The sequence below is a fragment of the Amia ocellicauda genome, chromosome 8, assembly GCF_036373705.1.
Source record: "Amia ocellicauda isolate fAmiCal2 chromosome 8, fAmiCal2.hap1, whole genome shotgun sequence".
Taxonomy (NCBI): domain Eukaryota; kingdom Metazoa; phylum Chordata; class Actinopteri; order Amiiformes; family Amiidae; genus Amia; species Amia ocellicauda.
The window spans coordinates 3,479,587-3,497,676 of record NC_089857.1 but is presented as its reverse complement, the minus strand read 5'-3'; the positions used below and the strand labels follow the sequence as shown (position 1 = coordinate 3,497,676).

At 33.5% G+C, this 18,090-nt stretch overlaps 1 protein-coding gene across 1 annotated transcript in view; it reads right to left on the bottom strand.

The window, feature by feature from the left end:
• Positions 1–15,453: 15,453 nt before the first annotated feature.
• arb2a (ARB2 cotranscriptional regulator A) overlaps positions 15,454–18,090 on the bottom strand; it is a 207,967-nt gene continuing 205,330 nt past the window's right edge. The window contains exon 11 of the mRNA XM_066711846.1: positions 15,454–17,945. Within this exon, the coding sequence (XP_066567943.1) occupies positions 17,794–17,945 (152 nt within the window). The 3' untranslated portion in view covers positions 15,454–17,793. The remainder of the gene's footprint in view (positions 17,946–18,090) is intronic.

Below are 18,090 nucleotides of genomic sequence, written 5' to 3'. Positions count from 1 at the left end.
AAGAGAGAGAGGGAGAGAAGCAAGAGAGAGTTGTGTAGTGAGTGTAAAAGAGGGGGTTAACGGAATGGCCTTTTCTCTCTGACTGACATGACCCCTTCTCTTCAAAGGCCAAGCAGAAATAAACGCTCTTAATCTGAATGGACGAATTTTGCTGGTTTTCAGATCTATTCTCTTCCTGAAATGGAATGTATTTTGTAGCAATTAGAATGCAGGCTGGCTTGGACATTCTGGAATTTTTGGAGCTTTAAATATTCAATTTTCAAACAAATTATTTTCCGTTATTGTGGTGTGTGTCGACCCCCCCAACACACACACATACACACACACACATTTTCCTTAACCATCTTAGTTCATTTGCATTTGTTGATGATATCAATAAAGAATGTCAGACATCCTTGAGGTTGGGGGATAGAGGGTAAAGGTAAAAGTGGACAGATAGTGGACAACGCTTTCATGAGGGGGGGGGGTATTGTACAGAAAGGAAACCTTTACAGGGGATAAGTTATTCTTTATATATATATATATATATATATATATATATATATATATATATATATATATATATATATATATATATATATCTCCTGTCACATCTTGACTCATTCACACCATGAAGGAGTTAGGGACCTCATCAAAGAAACGCTCAAGACATTATCAGAAGGCAGCCAGGAAAAGGAGAACAGAAAAAAGCAGATTTCCTGTCTTTGAAAAGGCGTAAAATGAAATAGGCGAATGTTCTATTACATGTACCCACAAGCATAACAGACAAACATTGATATAAAGACGCACAGAAGGCGTCTAATCCACCTATCTATCTGTGTGTCTATCTATCTATGTATCTATCTATGTATCTATTCTTATATATGTGTGTGTGTGTGTGTGTGTGTGTGTGTATTTTTTCTAGGTACACGTGTGTGTCCATTGAGGACATTGTAGTCATAGCTCTTTTAGTTGTCTATGGATTATACATTAACGTTAAAGCATTTTTTTTACAGATAAGCTATGGCTGCATTCTTTCATTTTTCTTTCACATGGTTGTGAAATGAAAGGTCCAAGTACATTTTAATGGGATAAAATTTGGAGAGGAGAAAGGTTACCCGTTGTCAGGATTTAAATCATACCGAGAGAAAGGACAGTAGACTTATACCTTAGCAATTTGCAATTACACTTCTAGACCGTACCAAGATCTCCAGATAAATGGGGTGCCGTGACTTTCTCCTTCTCTTTCCAGACTGAGCTAGCCATTAGGCAGCGTCCTGAAAACCATAAATCTGAAAAACTATCTTTGCTAGTTTAAGAAACAAGCATTGATTTGTTCTAAGCGTGTCTACTAATCCATTTTACATATGAAGAAAGGTTTAATTAATAAAGTATCCTCAATTATCTTTGCGTAAAATGAAATTAACATGTGCTTTAAAAAGTCGGAGTTTATATTTCAATGAATGTGTGGGCAACAATCTAAACAAGCCAATTCATTATAATAATAATCATGATAATGTATATAGTAATTATTATTGAACACGGTGTGATTTGTTGCCTCATTTTACGTACTTGTCACTAATAGTCCAACTACAAATTTTCTAAATAAGTTTGGTATATTTTCTTAATATATGATAAAGTTAAAAACATTGATCTGTTTAAGTAGCGCTATGTTCATAGTAGATACGAGGTTCCAAAGAATATTATCCTATTCATATGTGCATGTCTCCTTCAAACCAGTAAATCAAATATACATTTGACAGAAAGGTGTCACATACATTAGAAAGCTATAGTATTAGGCCTATATATATATATATATATATATATATATATATATATATATATATATATTAATGTTCCCCAGGTTAAGAATAAAGACATCAATATTAACGCTCTGAAAGTGTTGTAAGCCTTTGATCTTATTACTCAAACACACTGTAATCGAAATGCCTGTTTATTTTTGTGAAATACAATACGGTTATGCGTAATCTTTCAAGAAGGAATTCGTATTAATTTGGCTAATCAATATATACAGATAGCTTAGATAGATAAATAATACGATTAATGTAGATAGACTGAATACATTTTAAACAGATCTGCAGCATTATTATAATATAATAATAACAATAATAATAATAATAATAATAATAATAATTATTATTATTATTATTATTATTATTATTATTATTATTATTATTATTATTATTATTATTATTATTCATTAAAATTATTTAACATGAACATTAATTTGGTCTTCTACTGGGTCTTGTCATTATTTATACATAAACAAATAAGTAATTGCATTGTTTTAAGAAGTGATTTGTATTTTCCATTTGCTCGTGTTTTCATCCTTTATTTATATGGAGTTGGAGTGATTATTAAATCAGTTTAATTTAGTTATTTAATTCCACATATGATTTCTGAAATTCACTCCTTTAAAACTAACCTTTACATAATAAAACACACGTAAATGTGATAAATACCTTGTAAAAAGTGTTCTGGAACAAGTTTTATACTTTCTTCTCATGAAAATGAATGAGGACAGATCAGTTTATGTTTCACCTATATGAATAAATGCATAAAGTTGACAAATTTAGCATTTTAACACACTGAAAAAAAAGGAATGTATTGTATATCTGTATTTTCCAAAGCTAAATAAGTACCATTTCATGCTTATGGTTGAAGTTTCAAACAGCTGTTTACCCTACAGAGACAATCACACCAGGGCAACCTGACAGAAATAAACCCTTGATTATAAGCAAAATTAATCTATTTTTGTTCATTCCCCCCCCCCCCCCAAATTGTCTTTTAACTGGATTAACAAATAAAGAGGGCATTTTTTAAATACTGCCAATAATCACAAAGAAGACTGCTTGCTAAAGAACAGATGATTTTAGTAGCATCTATGTAGATGGATTCGAATATCCTTGTCCGTTCCTCTAAATTGTAATGCTTTACTGATTCAAAATTCACCTCGTTTAAACTCTGCAATGACACACTGTTTAAACCAAGCAGTTGTGTGTTCAGATAGCGTTCCCTGGATTCGCCTTTGTTTGGTCCTCTCAGTGTTCCTGTGCGAGCTGTTTGCTTCAGTTTGTTTCTACTTTTGTTTGCTAGATGGCGCTCTGTGTACTGGGACCCTCTGACAGAAAGAATAAACATTTTTAATGTAACTTTTGTCTTTCTTTTTAGCTTGCCTAACTGACAAAGTTAATCTAGTTCCCCTGTTTTTCTTAAAAATTTACAATTGTTGTTCTTAAAATGCCTTCCGTAATGGTATTATGCGGGCGTTTATATAAGAGGAAAGTTCACTTAATTGGATAATTATTGATAAAAGTCAAATTAGGTTAGGGGTCCTCTGTTTTCAGATTCACTTGTGAAATTATAAAGGAAAGCAATAAGTATCTATTGCTTTTATTTATTCCAATATAATCTCACACATACACATATATAGGCCTATGTGTGTGCCTGTTATTTGTATGTTTCTCTGTTATTTTATTTCTTATCTGTATTATTTTCGAAAGAGCATGTATTTTCTGCGCTTTGAATGATTATAATTATCTCAAAAGAAAATTACATTATATCAGTAGTTATTTAGGTGCATTATATAAATCCTTCGTAAACTCGCTCATTTATTGTGTCTAACATGCAAAATTGAAATGGAAACACGTTTCATGACGTTTAAAGTAGTAATAAAAAGGCGAAAATTATTAATTCATTTCCAGTAACTAAATAGTTATCTTAAGCTATGGAATTCAGCAAGATTAAAAATAAAAATATTTTTTTCTATTAGGCTGTTTTTATACTTTCATCTAGTATTTAGTTAATGAAGACACGTCTATACTACATATAAATGTAGAGATTATTACACGTCTAATTTTATATAACATTTTCTTTATATAGGTAATATATCCATGTAATGTAAAGTAATGCACCATTTAAAATGCATTTGTTGAACATTTATAGTCTGTAGGTACAAACACACAGACACAGTGTGCATGTAACATCATAAATTCGCATTATAGCATAATACATTAAAGTCTAATATGCATAGAATCAACACGTTACACAAATAAAAAATATATATTACATTGTTCAAAGTGCATAGATATTGATTTTATTATGTTTAATATTTTGTATGTATTTATTTATTGTAAATCGTTGGAAATCACACATTTCCCCACGAGATGTCAAGCATCTGTCTTACTTTCAGTAAAGAGAAGCCAGTTCACCTTTGACGTTGACAAATGACCTTAGGACAAGAAGAACCGTTTAAAGATTACTTTGAGGGGCTATCCGACGAAACAAAGAGTAAAGTAACCAGGTGAAAGGTTTTAGTATATTCACTGGGGATGACGAAGGACAGGTTTAACCAGGAGATCAGCAAAAGGAAAATATTAAACCGAGAAAGCACATCGTACTTATACTTATTTTAAAATACATATTCAAGCAATGTTTTGAAAGTTACCCTGCAAATCAGATCAAACAAATACATAAATAATGGTCAGTGGGAAAAATATTTATTCTGCTTTGGTTGCTTTCCCATGTGTCAGAAGGAGTTCGCTTTCACAGAAAATCTGTGGTAGAGAGCAATATAATTTTAAACTCGGGAAATATCATAATGCACTTGAAAAGTGATTTACGAGCTTCAGTGGTTTATATATATATATATATATATATATATATATATATATATATAAGCCTATATGTGCCTGTGTGTCGCGGCTTGGTCCTCTAACTCGACATTCAATATGCAGACTTTGCATGTCAAGAGAAAACCTTGAATCTTTTTGGTATTTATTTACTTTAGCAATTCACAGACTATGTATGTAAAATGTTAGTATATAGGGTATATGCAGAAATTACTAAAGCTGCATCTTACTGATATCTGTTTGGTGATACACACACTGTAAAAGACTATGTGTACGTTTCAGTTTTATTTGTTTGACGGATTCTTACATTTCACCTATGCATAAAATAGCGTGCGTTCCCCGGAGGCAAAGGGCGGTTATGAGCTCGGTGATGGTATAGAATAATGCAAAGGGATCCGCATAGGTTTTTAATAACTATTAGATTAGATTACAACTATCCAAGCCTCAGCATTCATGTTATCAGGGAAGATTGTTCACCGCATTTTCACTAGAGAAACATCTGCAAATAAAACTGGAAAAATATTTAAATTGATACATAATTGCATTTAATAACACTAAAGAAGAAAACATACCCAATAATAATTCATATTGTCATCAAAACATTTGCATCACAACGCATTTTTAATTAGGAATTCTGCCATGTAATATGTCTCTATTCCTATATGAGGCAAAAGGTATTTTGTTTATTTTAAATCTCCTTGAAGGACCTGATTAGAAAATAATTAATTTACAGGATAGGTGGTAATCTTATCTTAATATAATTGCTTCATTTAAAAACACCATGTATTGTAAAATTCTCCTCATTCACATTGGACTGGGTAAAATCTAATTATTAAATTGATATTAAATATGACTTATTACAATAGATTTGGAAACAAGGTAAAAGACCGCTGAAGACTTGGCTGGCCGTTATCAGGCAGAAACAACGTGGTTCTCCGTGCTGAAGAGAGACTGCATTCAATCACAGCTCCACTAGACAATAATGTGGCGTTTAACGTTTGGAAATAGTAACAGAAGAGGGGAGACGTTTCAACTCTCTTTACGATGCTAATATGGGATATAGACTAAGACAGGAGGAGGGGAGGCTGCATGTGTCTGTGTATGTGTATGTGTTGGGATCAAAATGTTACTGTCTGATTGAAGGTGTTCCTTGAGTTGGGAGTGCAAGTTAGTAACTGCCCGTGCGCCTCCTCATTAAGTAAGTTGCTGTCAGTGTAGTTAGCGATGTTCTGATATGGACGGTGGCTCCAGAGGCTCATCTCTAGGGGCTTTAATTAACAAGCTGTCTGAAAGCTGTAGAGCTCCATCAAACAGCTTCTCCCCAACAGCAAACCCCCCTCCCCTTCTTCTTCCTCTCTCTCTCTCTCTCTCTCTCTCTCTCTCTCTCTCTCTCTCTCTCTCTCCATCAGACCGGTTGTGGTTGTTTTCTAACTCTATCTCTGCTGCACTTTCTTTGACACCGAATTAACTTCCTGATTCATATCCTCCGGGGAATCCCTATTAGTCAATTAACAGTTTACTTTCAAACTTATTTTACATCTTCAGTTGAATGTTTAGTTTACATTGTATTAACCACACAGACACAAAGAGAAAAATACACATCCTGTCAATGAACTAATTTTACCTCGCCCAAGAGTACATTCTTAAGAGTTTATATGAATAAGTTGTGCAAGCAATGGGTGAATGAATTGCTCGAGATGCGGTACGAATAAAGCTAATGTTAACAGTGGCGAATGTCCTTTTGTGAGGCAGGTAGGATATTTTAACCAAATGCACTCCTGAAACCATTGCCTCTCTAAAGAAAAAGTCAGATTTCGCAGGAAGAAGAACAACGTTGATTTGACGCTAGCAAATTAAATATTTAAAAGTGCAGAACAAGGACCTGGATTTGACATGTAACATCGAAACTACACGAAAGAAAAAGAAAGAAAGAAAATGAAAGAAATCTACATCAGTTTCTAATACCAATCAAAACTTCATCTTGAGTTCATTGTTTCACACAGACGGGATAATTTGATAGGAAGCCAGAGCGCTGCGAGTTCAAGGTCAAGGCGAGCGCTGTCCATGGTGCTACACTACACTGGCTCTTCTCTTCAGACTATACAGGGCATATTTCAGATGGATGCACTCCCAACCTCGATGCCGTAAAGATACATAATTATTTTATGTATTAAACACAGTGACTCTAACTTGTGCGTTCATATACGTCTATATATATATATATATATATATATATATATATATATATATATATATATACACACACACACACACACACACACACACACACATACACATTATCGTGTTTTCTTTTTTTGATAAGTCTATTGATAAGACCAGTATGAAAAGTAGTTTCAGGTATTTGTGTTTCTTTCTTGAGTGCGTCCTTTAATGACGTTTTAAAATGTACTTTAGATGTATGTAGGTTATAACCTCAATATCAGCAATAAGGAAGAATAACCTTGGCTGCTATACCACACAATTCGTGAACGTATTGAAGGAAATGCATTGCAATAAACAAATATGAGAATACATAGAAATAACCTAATCCAAAATTGTAATTTGAATAGACAGACAGACAGACAGACAGGCAGACAGGCAGGCAGACTGATAGATAGATTGATAGATAATCGTCTTTAGAAATGTTAGTAGTCTGTCGATTTGAACACTGCATTTGATATGTTGTAACAAAACACACTTTTTAAAAATATGAATACAAATCTACAAAATGACATTAAAATCTAATCTGATTGTCTTTCCTTTCTACGTAGATATAACTGATCGATAGGTAGATAGATTTAGATTTGCAAATCCTCTTTTATTACAATAATGTTCAGTGCAGACCAATGACAATTCACATTCCATAATACCACACCCTTTATATGCATAAAATACAAAACACCAAACACTCTTAAAACTACATTCAACGGAATGTGTCAAATTAGTACATAATTTGTATAATAACAAAAATAAAAAATAAACGAGAAAATAAAAAACTATCAAAATATTATCATAATTCCATATATTGGTAGACTGACAGACAGACTGACAGACAAACACAAGCAAGACAGATAGATAGATGGATAGAGAGATAGATAAACGTATGCTTCTACAAAGAGAAGACTCTTACTCTGACAACAAAGCAAAGTAATTTGAATTGCTTTTGATTCAAATATGCGCATCAGGTTGATAATTAAATGAAAAGTTTATATGAAAAAGTACACGTAAATATTCATAATTTAAAACCAAGAATTTGAACGAATACTTGTCACTAATAAGTAACATTTAAATGTCCCAATGTTTCAATGTACACATATTATAACACTATATATTAATATTTCGTGCTTTTTTTAACGTTTGTTTTTGTGGACCATGAGAAATGTGTATTATAATGTTTATTTGTGCACTGCAAGTGTATTACGATAAATATGTTTGATCATAGACAGTTGTCATATACCAAATTAAAGTATTCTTCAAAGTTTTACACTAGCTTATTGTTGCATTAATTTATGTCATATGAATTGATTTGCAGTTATAATAATCATAATCATATACCATATTAGACCATGCATACTATATAATACATTACTTTGATTATTTTGGATATATATATATATATATATATATATATATATACGTTATACAGCATGTAAACAGCCCTAACATATGACATCTAATTCTCGTTTTATTTTAGTAAGGGCAGGTTCAGATTCGTGTTCTAGAAGTTTTATATCAATTATATTGGATTAAGACGAGTCCACATTTTAGAAATCTTACTGATGTATTTCACTTTTTGTATGTTACATGTAGGTTCCTGTTTCAATTACATAGTTTTAAAAACAAAAGAAGGGCTTTGAATGATTGCTTGTTTGTTTGTTTCAATATACCTTCTACAAAGATGACTGTCATATCAGTGTGGTTGACAGGATGCTTTGATTAGTGAGACACGCTAAAATTAATAAAGTGTTGTTCTGATTCATCAACAAATTCATACGTCCAATTATTGGTTAATTTATATCATGGAAAACATGGAGTCGTTGTTTAAATAGTAATAATAATTTGTTTGTTTTTAAAAATCTCAAAATTTCCCAGATAATATCAAAGTTTGTATATTCTTTAAACTCGCATCCTTCAGACATTATAGAAGCAAATATTATCCGGATAATGAGATGATGCATTGGGTAGGTTTCAGAGAATGCTTTAGTCCTCCCATGAAACTGGACAGGGAAACTATTTGATCATGTTCTGCTTTCCAGAACTGTTCATACATACATACATACATACATACTGGCATTCATATATAGACAGACATATAGACTTTTAAAACAACTACATTAAAATTGACCTAATTTTTTTAATAAAGAAGGAATATATTATAAAAAACGGTGAGAATATAACTGATTAAAGGATTCACTTAAGTCTAGGCTCAGGAGAATAGGTTATACCTGCAACTGTGACAAAGTAAAGATAGGACAGTCTCTCTCTCTCTCTCTCTCTCTCTCTCTCTCTCTCTCTCTCTCTCTCTCTCTCTCAATCTCTCTCTCTCTGTATTTTTTTAAACAATGACATAATACAACCTGTCTGATCTGAACTTGTCTAGCCATGCTAATTTGGATTTATTGGATCGCAATAACTTAATTTAGTGCCTCCTCCAGGTCCACATAAACATTAGAAAAAGTATTTCAGCGCGTTTTTAATGAAGTAAAAGAAACGTTAGCCTTGGTCTCTAATACCTTGGCTATTATACTGAAAGGAAAAAAAAACTACCTCTGCACAATAACTGGCTTCAAAGGGATTTATTTACTGAACACAAATCATTTACACATTTGTTATAAGAAAAACATAATTGAATACATATGAAATTACATTTAAATTGTTGTTATCTGTAGAAGTCGTTAAACCGTTCGTATGCTAATAATAAATCACATGTTTATTGGTGTGTGGATATCTTTATAAGAATAAACAATCCTTTGTCTAAAAACAAACCTGTAACCAAGTGGATTTCATATTTCCACTTGACATGCCTTATTAATTCAAAATATGAATTAAATTCAGGTACACACAGTTTTTCACGTTTCCAGTCTGAAAAAGTCTGACCGCTTTATATACTTCACTATAACCTGTAAACTACGTTATGATTTGTTACGTACTTCAAACTTTTACACTTGATTAACTGGATAAATAATAATAATAATAATAATAATAATATATATATATATATATATATATATATATATATATATATATAGAGAGAGAGAGAGAGAGAGAGAGAGAAATATCTGAAAAATATATACATATATATTTTGCGTTCAAAGAAACGTTTTTTATTATATTATTCTGACAAAAATAATATATAATATATGAGTTTTCGTTGATAAAAAAATAAGTTTTGGAACACCATTGTTTCGCATTCATAATTGCCAAATTTATAAATTTCTCTTAAATTAAATTAATACATAAATAAATAATTAAAAAATCTTCGTTCAGAGGATCAATACAAAATATTGACGTCAAAGTTTTATTTATTTTGAATACAATATATGTTAAAATGCTGAAATGCTAAATCGACTGCGATATGTAGGCTATATTTCATAAAGTATTCCAATGTAAAATATTCAAGTCCATTGTATTTATTAGCGGAGGGAGCAGCGCACCTGTATTAATATCAGTTCACCCCCGACTGACAATTGTTGTGTCATTTAATTAAATCAATATAACTATCAAATAACTACTTTACCATTAAGATATTACCATTAAGATATTACAACTATGCTGATTACTGGAAATACAAGTATACCTATGCATATTAATATGCTTGTGTTTATTTTTGTTAGTTATTTAGTCATATCATAAACTGCTTAGCATCTAAGCACTATACTGAACAATCAAATGGCAGAAATGTATACCATGTATTAAACGTATTTCCCAATATTGTATGCTACAATGTGTGTATGAAATGGTACATGTGATCGTATTAGAGCTTCAGTAACATTTTGTTCTGTCACCAAACAGCAAGTGTATTGGAACAAGGTATTTTACATTCAGATGGGCTGTTATCTGCCGATCGATAAAGTAAAGGCACACTAACGGTGTAAATGTGTGGCGTAGTTTATTCAAGCTGGTATCTCTGCTTTAAATGCCAGCGCAGACGAAATAACATTTTAAGCTGGATACCCAAAACATGATTGGCACTGTAGAACTTTCTTTGGAAGTTCATTTAAAACATTTCCTGTTTAATCATGATCGTATAAAACAATAAGAAAGACATTGCCTTAGGATTACTACAAAATATTTAGCTTCTATATGTAATTTCTTTCAATTCTAAAATATATATATATATATCATAGGAAATCTATTTATATAGTTTCAACATGTTATTTTGTGTCTTGAATCAAATCTGAAAATATAGAAACTTGGCTAAATAATAACAATGTAAATAATTGAAATCTTATTTAAAGTGTACAATTAAATGTGTGTGTATATATATATATATAATTACATACACTCACCATATATATGTATATGTATATAATTATATATGTGTGTGCGTGTATATAAGAATTTATTCTACTGAAACGTGTCTGTATATTACTCTATTTATTAAGAAAATAAATAAGAATCACATCAAAACCTGGTTTGAATCTAATTCCAACTAAATGTATATTAAATAAATAAAACATAAGTATATAAACATATAACACTGTGTGCGTGTGAAATTATTTCCTAATTATAAGTGATTGAACTAAATGTATTTTCTACCACTCAATTTTCAGAATCTTTAATGTTTTATTTTTACTGTTAACACTTTGACAGGAAATGTTTCAATTTAATTCTGCTTGATCATTATTATGTATTTTAATCCACTAATATACTTATATGGTTTGTTTGGGAATTACCTGTACGTATGTGATTGAGCGGCATGTATTTTCCTTCCCACATTCTGTTTTCATATGTTTAGCTTTGATCTATTAATCTTTCTTTGCAATATTCAGAGCCTTCGAGTAAAAAATATATCAGACTGCGCAACAGTAACTATACATTAACATGGCATTTTAATACATTGACAGATACCTGTTTTCAGTCTAATTTTTACCTTTTTAAAATGCAAAGTGTATGCGTTCTTACTGGAACTGTCATTTTCCATGTATGTATATATTGGTAACTTCAACCTCTTGTAACTCTTCTTCTGACGTTTGTATTTAATTGTATTTATTTGTTTAAGTAATCAATCAAAAATCAGAAATGTTTTCTTTAATCAAAGTGATGTTTAAAAATATCTTTCAATATGAAATAAATCCATAGCTTAATGATAATTAATTAGTTTTACACCATGAATTAAAATAAATAAATAAATAAATAAATAAATACACTTTGAAGAACCTCTGAAACTCTAGAGCATTGAGCTGACTTGAACCCTGATTCGTCTGAAGTGCCAACGTCTCAATGTCCCATTGTCGCTGTTAGCTACTGCTTCAGGTGATCTATTTAAATAAATTAGTAATTATCATCACCCACAGAAATATCAGCAGGGAATGTAATGTAATACACACATTCTTGATAGACAACTCTCTTTGCACTCTGTCTAAATCAGGGATCACGGTGTTTAGCGACAGCTTGTCATAACCTGGCTTTTTCTCTCTTTCTCTTTAGCTGAGCGTTTATATATTATTATTATTATTATTATTATTATTATTATTATTATTGATCGTGTTTACTTGAGTAATATAGAAAGCTGTAATAGTTTTGTTCTCTCTGCTACTCCAACATATATCGATCAAAATAACATTCAAATAAAAATCCCAGGTGAGATTTGAGCCAATCTTCGTGTATGATGGAAAAACAGAGGACAAATGTATCTGAATACGTTTAAATTGGAAGTAAATGTACTTGATGGACAATGTCGAAAGATACCACATTTTGAAAGTGGTATTGATTTAGAGACAGAGAGAGAGTTTAAAGCAATGGCATCCCTTGAGATTGATCAGTTTCGTTACTGAGAAAAAGTTGTTACAGTGTTACACATTGCCACATGAGGTGTCATTCGTATACTTTCATTGCAATTCACTTTTCTTCATCGATTCATTGATTTATGTGCCACAAAAGTAGCACCCATATTTATGTTATGCTGATTAAGTACAAACCGGGTTATGAGATGTTTCATCTTAAAACGGGCAGCACTAAGGAGTCGGCCGGGGGATTATATACAGATTTAGTTAGATTTAGAGGGGAAAACGGCGGGTAAGAGTGGTGTACAACTGCACTGGAGATGTGGACTGAGCACAGATACATTTCAAACAAGCTTTGAGAACAAATGACTGGAGTCAGCCAATGAATGTCTAATGCAAACTTTTCCATTGCAGCGCTGATAGCATCGCTGCTGTTCAAGGGCGCAGATCGAGCGCCTTCACTGTCCCAGCAGCGCGCAGGCTCAGTCCGGCCCCCAAAAACATGTCAGATCACTTCCAGAGGATCCAGAGCCCATACTTTCATTGGCAACAAACCTTTTGCTCCCCGTGATTAAGAAACCTCTTCTGAGAATCTTCAGATAGTTTCTAAGGTTTTGCTTAGCATACGTGATAAAACACTGATTGTTGCAGCTTAGTGACCCATAAAATGGGGGGGTTAGTGTTCTCTTCAGACCAGAGCATATAATTATGCAAATACAGGGCTGCCAGTGATCTGCTGGAGGACTCCCCTGCAGAACAGCGGAAAAAAGTGACGTTTTAAGTTAGCGCAGTTTGGTCTCTGATAGTTAATATCCAGGATTGACGGGAGAGGCTGGGCTCTGGGACATGCGTGGCAGAGCGCGATTCATGCAATAATTGAAATATCATTTTAGGCCCCGTTGACAAGGCTGTAGGAGTTTGGACAGCAGAGATGTGGCGTGGAAGTGTAAAGACGAAACGTCAAATGCAAGTGCATACGTGTGTATAAATATAGTGCAGCTGAAATAAACACGATGATGTGATGACGAACCATTGACGTTTGGCTGATTGTCTTTCAGTAGGTTGCGATGCGCTCGCTTTGGACAATTTAAAACCCGTTTTGCTGACAAATGTAGTCAATTCATCCGAAGGAGGCCTATCAGATTCACTTCTGCTGATCCAGCAAAACATCTTGATTGATTGTGACGTTCATGTATGTATTTATTTATAAGGAATGTTTGTGTTCCGGAACTATAAAGGCCTGCATGAAAGTGATCAGTGATTCTTTATGAGGATGGCTCTTACACTGTTGTCACACGAATGAGCCCAATGCATAAATAACCTATAATGATAGAGCTGACTTTTTATAAATCAACCCCAGCAACAAAACAACACCTGCTGCCACTCAAAAGATTCAAAGTGAAAACTTCAGCAGGAGTTTGAAAATCCTGCAATGCCCCCGACAGAAGCGGGGCAGGAGTGCCAGGTGATGGGTAAGGGGCGCACATTGATTCCTGTTTGAACACCGAGCACTGTAATTGCCAGTGCAAGTTCATATGTCTCGACTCATATAATGTACATGATCATTTTAATAACCATGTTGCGTATCTATGGATTTATCACATTGTGCCGATTATTGTGCGCTCTGTGAAATGTGAATTTGATTTCGTGCCGAAGTGACACGACATGCGAGGTGTTTTCTCTTGCTGTTACTGGGTTAATAATAGGAAGATTTCAAAAGATTTATCGAGGGGGCGGTTAATGACCGTATTGGTTTGCACCATGTGAAAACAAACGATTTTGTAAATATTAAAGCGATATGAAGCTTTTAGCTAACATTAATCACTTAAGGCTATAGTGTCTACAGTGCTGTTGTTTTCTATAGTTCTCACTGTCTGCTTACCCAACTCTAGTCATTGTCTAATCAGTGGTTATTAGGTGTGTTATTCTGCGATTAGACATTTCAATATTGACGAGCTATCCTGAATGAGATCAAAGCTGTGGTGGGCAATGTACATGGATTTCGCAAGTGAACAGCAATGGTTGTTCATTTATTTAGGGACACAGGGTGATGTCTACGTGGAAATGGTAACAAGCAAAATCAAATCAAATACAACCTGACAGACCCCCACACTCCAAGAACCACCACCATGAGGGACACTAAAAAGTTAAGACTTTTAAAGGGACTTCAGCACGTCTGGCTTAATTTCCCTAATGGTCCTGAGAGGATGCCACAGGCAGGTAAGTGCACTGTGAGGAGCGCTCCGGTTTCCGCTATGATACGCGAGGAGCCGGGTCGGATGGCGGGGGGCCGGGATGCGGTTTCGCTGGAGCGGAGCAGGGGGCTGGATCAGGACAAGCACCGCGGCGCTGGGCTGCTTCTCCGTCCCGTTTGATCCCCTAACTCACTTCCAGCTCCAGATCATTGCTTAATATTTCCTGCAGCTCTTTCTGGTCACTGCCTCTGAGGTCGCTATTTTTTCGCATGGGTGGCTTTATTTTATTGGAAGAAGGGGTTTAAGTCTTCCATTGAGTTAAAGTGACTTGTTAACACAAGTGTATAGGGTGGGCCGAGCCGCTGGTTTTACATCTCTGAAGCAGCAGGGACATCAGCCGTCTTTCAGGGGAACACAGAATGACATCCGCACAAGCCTGACAACTGCAGCAACCACGTCTCTCCACTGAAGATATCAATTCAGACACAAGTTTAATTAAAACCATATCATTAATAACAATATAAGATGCTATAATTCTGAAATAACTCGGTAGGGTCTTGGTAGTTTTTAAAGGATGCTGTATATGCACAACACGCACACAAACATACATACTCATATGAATATATGTTAGAAGATACATATTCTTTCTGATGTTTGAATTGTCAACAACACCACAACATATTAAAACAAACAAGTTTATTCAGCAACAGCAATATCTTCAGTTGAATACAGAAAATGACATATCAATAACCATACTAAACAACTATAAGAGTTGAAAGCAATTAAAATCATGTCCGATACAGAGTAAAATAAAAGCAACTAAAATGAAACCAATAATTTTTTGGAAGCAGTTTCATTGTAATATACCTGTCTCTTGGAACATGCGTGTACATAGACAGCTGTACAATCAAACGGAAAACACCAAAAATTAATAATAATAATAATAATAAAAACTATAAAGTTTCCCCCAACATTTCATTAAAGCCATTTCACGCGATGCAGAGGGTTTGCATGCTAGTAAACTATTATAATTTATTGTACCGGCTGATTAAAAACATTTATTATTAAGAATACTTATTAGAATTTGAGAAAAAGTACAATTAAATGTGCTTTAGATTTGATTTAAGGCTGCTCTGATCACGATCGAATTGCTAGCAAATATGGCTTGTTGGGCTTTGTTAAAGACATTTCACCTTTTGGACATTGCAACTGATTTTATTGGGTTATTGATTCATAAGGCAACGATATTCAAATACTGGAAAGCACATTAGTGTTATCCCACCCCCAACAAATACAACATACATAATAATAATAATAATAATAATAATAATAATAATAATAATAATAATAATAATAATAGATGGGAAGTAAACCATGCAGTTTCAAAATGAAATACACTGATTCTGATGGCCAAATACTTCACTTGTTTCTCCTTTCCCCTGATTATTTTATTAATTTTATATAAATTATTTTTAAGTTACAAAGTGGTTTAAAAAATCTAAAAGCACCCAAATGTGCATAATAATAATAATAATAATAATAATAATAATAATAATAATAATAATAATAATAATTATTATTATTATTATTATTATGCATTTGTATACATTTGGGGGTTTGTCACACAGGTGCATGACCTTAAAATTATCATTTGGACTTGAAGACATTTTGAAAGTGGTATTTATATGAAGTATTTTTACATGAAGAAAAACAACTCAACAACTCAGACAAACTCTTGATTTTTTAGCATGACCAGACATGAGGGATCTTAATTTGTAGTCCACCATGGGTGGTTTATGCAAAACTATTGGTGTGGTTTGGCATTGTTTAAGTTGTTTCAGCCTAGCGGTGTAGGGTGAGAACTGTAGTTTGATCTTCCCCCACAGGACAGTACTACTGCATACCCAGGGACCTTAGACATTCAAATAGTAAAAATTGATTACTTTATATAGTGAAGGTTTTCAGAAATTCAGTCTTTTGAGAAATGTGTACTGACAGAAGTCATTGATTTTGTGACATATATATAGTAGTGCAATTTTATAACTCCTGAATTTTACATACTATTTTCTGGTAACAGGAGTCCTCCCTAAAACTCAATTTGATGCTTCATTATTGGTGATATCTAAGAAAACAGCTAACCACTTATTCTGCATTTATAACATAGGATTGTTTTGTCTGTTTTGTTTGTTTTTGCCTTCCAAATCAGAATTTGTATCAGACATGCATAAAATTGCCAATGAAAAAGAAAGAAACAAAAAACATTTAAAATATTCAAATATTTATAACTACATAAAATAAACAGTTAAGGATGTAGGATTTAAGAGTTTGTCAGATTTAATATCAAATTACTTCTGTAAATAAAGAAGAGGAAATATATTTGCCTTTAAGGGAAAAACCACAACAAAATAAACCTATGGAACACAAACACAATATTATTTTACACAGCGATCCAGGTACTGTACATATGGCTTTACAATAAACTGCATTGTACAGAAAGGAGTAACAACATTAAAAAGGGGGAAAAGTAGCAGAACTTGACTTAAAATATAACACTTCATTTGTAGCTAAAATCATTATATGCTAATTTATAGCATTTATGATACAAAGATGGGGGTAAAAAGACTCATTTTAGATCAATCAGGAAAAAGGCTACAAGCAATAGGACCTAGGGGAAGCTGTGAAGCTCTGGCATTAGCTCAGTTCAGGGCTATGTCAGGGCAATTAGAATTGCACCGTACTGCATGCTGTACTGCTGCTGTCAGCCTTAATCTGCGCACTGATGGGCAGCACGAAATCCAAGCTACAGCCCACAGGAAGCACAACCAGTGAACCCATATTGCTTTGACAGTTGCACTCGTCTAGAAATAATGCAAAACGCTATTTAGATGTATACACCACGACCCTGTGCTCTAGGAAGAAAACAATGTAATGAGGGGCTGGGAGACTGCTTGCAGAAAAACAAGGAGAGTGAGAGAAAAAGAGAGAGTGAGAGGGGGAAAAAAAGCGATTTTGTGCCCCCTTTTAAATCTCTTCGTGTTTAATTCTGTTGGAACTCCTGGTCGTCACTGTTGTCGTGGGCTTGGCATCGCTGCTCTGTGCCTCCAAAGCTGCAGAGAAGAACTTGAAAATGGAATGGAAACTCTTCCAGGAAGTCAACTCGTGTCGCTCAGTACCTGCAAGACAGACGCACACATGACACACAAGAACAAAACAAGCACACACACACACACACAAAATATATTAATTTACATATTTCTGCATTTAACAAGATGAAAACCACCAGCCTACAGCAGGCCGAGACTGCATGGTCTGAGACAC